General features: G+C 29.7%; 1 protein-coding gene across 1 annotated transcript; it reads left to right on the top strand.

Annotated features, from left to right (window-relative positions):
* The first annotated feature begins 1,428 nt into the window (after positions 1–1,428).
* On the top strand, positions 1,429–4,249 carry LOC129901207 (probable aquaporin TIP1-1). Its single transcript, XM_055976334.1, has 2 exons — positions 1,429–1,971; positions 3,687–4,249. Exons 1-2 carry the CDS (start codon positions 1,489–1,491, stop codon positions 4,056–4,058), a joined length of 855 nt encoding a protein of 284 aa, XP_055832309.1. The 5' UTR covers positions 1,429–1,488; the 3' UTR covers positions 4,059–4,249.
* Positions 4,250–7,425: the final 3,176 nt, after the last annotated feature.

Below are 7,425 nucleotides of genomic sequence, written 5' to 3' on the forward strand. Positions count from 1 at the left end.
AATGTAGAAGGTAAATAAGGGAGGAATTTAAGGGATTATGATATATTTAACTGCAAAAAACGTGTGGGCAGTATTTTATTACGCCTTTTTTTACCAAATTTTTTCTTTTTTTAAAAAAATTATTTTGTGTTTTAAAAAAATCTATTGCCATGTTGATGTAAACTAAAAATATTGTTATGTATGGGTTAATTAGATTTTTATTTTGTCTAGTTAAATTTTTTGCCCATTAAAATCTTGATTTATATGAATTTATTTTGCATACATATAAAGAAAAAACACTTCCTAACAATTTTTTAAATATTTAAATATAAATTTAAATTCTTTAATCAAAAATGAAAGTTTCTATTTATCTCATCACCACTTTCATCATTAGAGTTTAGAACCATTATCTTGATTATTATACAAAAGATATCATATTTCTATTCCTTTTTTTGTCATTTCTTCCCATCGACCTAATGGATTCCTTTAAATTACACCTTTCTGCTTCTTTCTTTATTTTTAATTTCTTTTCTTATTATTGCAATCATTTACAATTGTACACGTACCACAAAAGCTTCAAAAACAACTAGAATGGTGATTCGACACCACAACAGTTAGTAATTTAACCACACCCTCAAGGGCATCTATCAGAGAAAAATAGATTAAAAATTATGATATTAAAGTTAAAATACAACAGAAATAAAAATATTAAGTAACTGTTTCTTACTTATTAGGTTTTGATAAATGAGTGTTTTCATAACTGCACTGATAAGAATAGCATATACTCCATGAAATTAATTAAAATTTGTATAATCTAACTCGAACAGCACACATACGTGATTTATACAAATGAAAGTTGTGATTTAGCCGGATAAATAATTGGGATTTAAGAAAAGAAAAGAAATATCTATAATGAAAGATTAAAGAAAAGATTAAGAACCCTAGCTAGTTCCAGATCACCCATGTGCATGATTGTTATTGAATCTAATCCCATTCTAAAAATTTAAACTAATTTCTTCTTCTTTGTTTTATACAAATTTAGAATCCTTTATTGCAGTCATTTACACTTATACACGTACCTCATAAAAAAAAATTAAAAGAAATAAAATTTTGACAGCTCCACCACAAAAGTTAGTGATTAACCTGAGCAATAATTGCCATATAATATAAATTAATTAATTCTTTAATAACATATTAAAAAAATAAATTAAGAGCCCTAGTTCCAGATCATTCCAAGGTGCATGATTGCTCCGACCGAAAGCAATAACAAGGGTCATTATCAAACAGAACCTACATGACGTGTCTCTTTGTCGTCTTTTCCACGTGTCATCACCACAGCAAATTGGAGGTGAATTGTTAGCTGTCAATGCAGGCCTTTCGACCTCTACGGGACCGCTCTCCCACAAATTTTAGTTTGAATCTTATTATATGGTCCAAATAGTATCCGACTACCTGCTGTAGCCGGTACCTAACCCCTCATGTAATTTACAAATTTCACAATATAAATCCATGCAAAATTCCCCTAACTTCATCACTCCCCCATCTTGCCCTTTAGTACTAACGCTAGAAAATATTTTCATTTTTTTTTTCTCTTTTCAATTGTTGGCCGTTATGCCGATCCACCAAATTGCTATTGGAAGCCATGAGGAACTCCGCCATCCAGGGGCGCTTAAAGCGGCCTTGGCGGAATTCATCAGTACCCTGATCTTCGTATTCGCAGGTCAGGGTTCTGGTATGGCTTTCAACAAGCTTACCGATGGTGTAGCTACCCCCGCTGGCCTTATCTCCGCCTCTGTAGCACACGCCTTCGGGTTGTTCGTGGCCGTAGCTGTCGGTGCTAACATCTCCGGCGGCCACGTCAACCCGGCTGTTACCTTCGGCGCTTTTGTTGGTGGAAACATCACTTTGTTCCGTGGGATTTTGTACATCGTTGCACAGTTGCTTGGATCCACTGCTGCTTGCGCTCTCCTTGAGTTTGCCACTGGTGGCATGGTAAGTATATTTACCTTCGCTTGTATTATTTTGATTGTACGCAGAATTTTAAAAAGTAAAAAATAAATTTTGTGATCTTTAATTTGAAATATGTATAATGTATTAAAATCTTAAATATATTATATGAAAATTGAAATAAAAAAATTTCCTAAACTGTAATACAAATTAATGACGGGAAGAGTGATATTATTGTACTTGTGCTATGTACTCGAACTGACCTTTTTAAGAGTCCAAATACATATCTCACTAGATACTTAGTTGTGTTATTATTGCTTTTAATTTTGTAAGACTTTAGGCTTGACAATTAATTATTGACTTTTACACATTTAGCGTCAATAGGGACTGTATGGTCATTTACTTTACATGTGTGTCACTGTTTGATATAACCCCAACATACCATGTGTAACAATGTGTGAGATGCAAACAATAAATAATTTATTGTTTTAGTTTTTAATCTTGATCGGATAATGAATAATAAAAGTTTGAGAGAATTTTCGAGCTTTTGCAGATCTTCTAGGAAGTACGTCCATTCGTTCAACCTTTCTGAAAAGTAGTGATGGAAAAATTATCCACGTGGCTATTTATTTAGGGTTTAGTATGGACAGTATAGTCATTTACTTTACTAATGCTGACCTGTGTCAGCTGCAATATTTAATAGTAATTTATTATTTTCTGAAAAGTATAAAGGGAAAATGCTACACACTTTTTTGTTTTCAGCCATAGAAATGTAATGTTATTATATATGCCCTTTTTAAAATTATTCTGTATTATATTGAGTAGTACTTTTTTTTTGCATGGAAAATTTGCCTAGCTTGTAAAACAAATACTATTACTGAAATATACTCTAGTGGAATTAGTAGAATACATTAAACTATACTTTTATACCATAAAGTATATCTTAAATAGATAAATGAAAGTTGGAGTTTTGGCTGGTGCCAAAAGGCTTTATCTTTGGGAAGGTTCTAGTCATTGTTTGATGTGTCACATATCTGATTCCTATAGTATTCTGAAAAATATTTTTTCACGACAAATATAATACTGTTACCAAGTTTTTTTTTTACGTATTCCTCCGTCCAATAGTATTTATTTATTATTGATTTTGCATAACTCTTAAAAAAATAAAAATAAAAGAATAATTTAATCATATTTTTTTAATATAATAAATGTAATATCTTAAAAAATATAATAGAAAAATAATTACTAATTAATGATAATGATAAATTAGATATTAAATTAAAATTATCTTTTGATTTAATAAATTGAACAAATATTATTAGACATTTAAAAATAATGTAGCGGACAAGTAAGTAAAGATAAATGGAGAGAGTATTTTATAATGCATAAATTCGGAAGTCATTGATTGGCTAGAAATCTTTTTGTATATCCTTTGAAAGGGACTTATTTTGTCCTCTATATGATAGTGAGTGGTGACTTTATTAAAGAAATTTGTATAGTATACTAGTTATGGGAGCCAATTTAATTACTCCACCTAACATTATCATGTCCGTTGGGTGTCTTTGTCATTTTCTTTTAAATATAGTGAAAGAATATTCCTATTTAATTTACATATTTCTTTCAAAAGGGATTTTGTACACACCATCAAAGTAAATTCAATTTACATTATTCTAACATGTTATTATGATGGGTAACTTAACCTGATAATATATAAATATTTATACGATACTAACAATTGTGATGATTAAATATGTACGCAGAGCACTGGATCATTTGCATTGTCCGAAGGTGTATCAGTATGGAACGCGTTTGTATTCGAGATAGTGATGACGTTCGGTCTGGTTTACACTGTTTATGCAACTGCAGTTGACCCAAAGAAGGGAGATTTGGGAGTAATTGCACCAATTGCAATTGGTTTCATTGTTGGTGCCAACATTCTAGCTGGTGGAGCATTTACTGGAGCTTCAATGAACCCAGCTGTCTCATTTGGGCCATCTTTGGTTAGCTGGACCTGGACTCACCAATGGGTATACTGGGCTGGACCACTTATTGGTGGTGGGCTTGCTGGATTTATCTATGAATTCATCTTCATTAGCCACTCTCATGAGCAAATCCCAAGTGGAGATTTTTAAGTAATGTGAAATTTTATCAACTTCTTGTTTAGTTTTCTTCTCTTCGTAAACTTCTTGCTTGTTTTGTGTCTATGTTTATCAGGCACTGTTGAATCGTACTTGTGTATTTGATCCGACGGTTTTTGTTATTTCCCTTATTTATTTTCTTTATTTTGTTGGTGGTAAATAAGGTATTTTGAATTTTCCGAAAATATTGCACCCATTTTTATTTTTTTTATTTTAAGTTTTTTATTCAACGGGTATATATAATTGCAAACTTAAAAAAGATATACACTAATATAAACGCAAGGATGTGACGTGATGGTGAAATAATATCATTGTAAATCTTTTCTTTGCAAGAGAAAATGGCTCATTCTAAAGTGGTTTTATTGGAGACGAAAAACATAGAATCCCTATTAAATTTTATCTTCTATCTAGGCATCAAAAAAATGTCACTGTGATCATCTTATTATAAAGTGCCTTTACAGAATATTACATTAATTATTGCCAACATAAGGGACCCTCTTAAATAATATGAAATCCATGTGGAGTTGCTATGTCTTTTCAAAAGTTAATTGGTGACGTATAACCACCAAAATTAATTTACAGTCAAATGATATTAGTAATAACCTATTTTTTTGGCACAGTAACTGTGGGTAGTCCCTGTTTCACCTTTCATTTCTATGATAATGTAATAGAGAAAACTTAAAAAGAAGGAAAAAACAATTATTCAGTTTCTGTTATCCTTAATGATAGTTTATTTCGTTTGCTAGTATCCGAACTAGAACATTTTAAGAAATCACGAGTCAGCATCGCACCAGGCGTTTGATTGTTGCTTTGTTTGTCTCATAATTTGAATTCGTGTCACCTAAAATTTAGGAGGGAAAAATCAATCTCCTTACCAGAATTTATTAGAATTTGAAATCTGAGTCTAATCATGATCGGAGAGGGAGGGGGCGTTGTCTAGATTGCATTTTTGGAGTTCAAACATCATCCCGTTGTCTAGATTGCATTTTTGGAGTTCAAACATCATCCCATTTCAACCCGGAAATACAACCTCTTCAAAGATATCGGAAACCTATTGTTAGGAATGGAGGATCATATTTGCCCCATTACGATCCTTGATGGGATTGGTTAAAACTTAAATCAAAATGAGAACGAGATAACGAAAATCAAACCAAATTCAAGCATACAATTATTTATTTGGAATATTCAATAATTAACAAAAATAATAATTAAAAAACAAATCATATAATATTAGACCAAATTGTCAGTGAAAAAAATATATTTTCATTACGTAATTTAACCTTAGATAATAGATTGGTTATCATTCAATTCATATTTAATATAAAAAAATTTACGTATAATTACCTTAATTACAAATTATAAATGATCTAATTATATCAATATTTTATACGTATCAGTCATATAACTTAAAACTCTTAATATTATAGGTCACTATATAATGATCGTTGAACATTTTGACTAGTCACAAAAAGTAACAGTGAACATTTCTGAAGAATTTTTGCCCATAGAAACCCTAGAAAAACAAAGATTCTCTATGATTGTCGATGCCACTATCTAATTAATCATTTGTATGTGAGATCAGAGCAAAAAGTTTAACTAACTTAATTACTTAAAATATATTAGTATTTAACTCTAGTATATTAAATTATTATCAAGTAATAATTATTCTCCTATAGTTAATTTGTGTCATGTAAGAAGCATTTCTTTAATTTATTAAATATTCATAGCCACTAGGTTTCAGGGCAAAGGCTATCCTCTTGTATGAAGTCGTCATAATCCAAATTTACGACGCAAGTCATAATTATATACAATGTTAGAGGCAAATACAATTTTTTTTTATATTGGATTCATCATAATCTAGTATTCTCGATGCAAGAAATAATCATATACATGTGAAAATTTTACTAAAAAATTAAAAATATAGTATTAGTCTTAAACTCATATTTTTAAAATTATAACAATTTTGGTATTAAAAATCTTAAATAAGTTAGTCTGGTCATTGAAATGGAAGAAAAAGTTGACCAAAGTACATTTGAGGCAATAGTTAACAGCTGGAATAATAGTACAAATAATTTGTCTTTTTAGTTTTTTCGTCACTTTACATGTGATGCTTTTTTTTTTCAGGTACATTTTTCTGGACCACTTATATACAGCCACACATACATTTTTGGATATTTTAAAAAGCTGCTTTGTTTTTATCCAATATATAATTAATAAATAGTTCAAATAAATTGGAACTTGTATTTCTCTACAACTTTTCTTTCACTCACCCAATTTGTTTCCCTTTTAAGCGTGGTATAATTTTGTCTTTATTGTTGTACTTTTCGTCTTTCTTTTCCCGTTGGAGCTTCTGTGAAATGAAAATAGGAAAGAGAACTAATTAGTAAGGGTTGTGGCAAATATTATATTATTTTTAATCAAAAGTTTTGGATTTGAGTTTTTTTAATATGGAATCGCCTTTGTTAAGGATTGTTTTATCCTTTAATGTAGGGCTTTTCGATGTAAATTCGAATTTAATCTTACTCCAATGCGGATCCTGGATCTGAATGAGAAATCAAAAAGAAAAATTGAGAAAAATATTTTTGGTTTTCAAATTAAAAAATGATATTTGAAAATGGTAAGTGTCTTCTTTTTAAAAAATGAACAATAATTTTTTTTCTCAATAACAAAAAATAAGTGTAATCCCGTCAATGAAATTTGAAAATGATAGAATATATGCATATTTTATCTTTATATTAAAGAAAATTGAATAGATTATTTCCTCTAAACCCTTGGCTCAAACTATTTTCATACACAAAAAAGAAAAATGGAAAATTCCTCAAGTTGAATGGTTGAGGTTTTGAAAAAAATTATACCAACTTTTTTGGGATGAATTTAATTGAAATGCAGTTCTTCTGGTAAATTCAAAAACTTATTTTGCAAAAAAAGTTGTCAAAAATTTGAAGTAATTAACACCACAATTTCAAAAATCTTTGCATTCTTTTTTGTCTTCCTCTTCTGTTTGCGTCTCTGTCATGATTTAACATGGTATCAAAGATCGGGTCTTATTAATCCATTGTTTACGAACTCCTTATCTTATATTATTCACGTTTCATTTTTTCCATTCTTAGGCTTGCACGTTGATAAGTTATGATGTACTTGATCATATGATATTGTTCAATTTTTATTCATTAATTAATTTTGAGGATGATTAGATATCCTAAGTCTGTTTCTTATTAAGTTGTAAAGAACTAATTAAGTATACGTCTTCAAATTGAACGACCACATAAGGAATCTTAACGTGAAAATGGTGTTTTAATCAGAGATGGATTTATTTGTTAAATATTTTGAATTCAAATTTAAAATTTTAGTATAACCCATT

The sequence above is a fragment of the Solanum dulcamara genome, chromosome 8, assembly GCF_947179165.1.
Source record: "Solanum dulcamara chromosome 8, daSolDulc1.2, whole genome shotgun sequence".
Taxonomy (NCBI): domain Eukaryota; kingdom Viridiplantae; phylum Streptophyta; class Magnoliopsida; order Solanales; family Solanaceae; genus Solanum; species Solanum dulcamara.

What these genes read in the sequence shown, in the direction of transcription:
- LOC129901207 (XM_055976334.1), top strand. Translation starts at nt 1,489, where the DNA reads ATGCAAAATTCCCCTAACTTCATCACTCCCCCATCTTGCCCTTTAGTA. An exon ending in AGTTTGCCACTGGTGGCATG is followed by an intron (nt 1,972 to 3,686) that starts GTAAGTATATTT and finishes ATATGTACGCAG; the next exon opens with AGCACTGGATCATTTGCATT.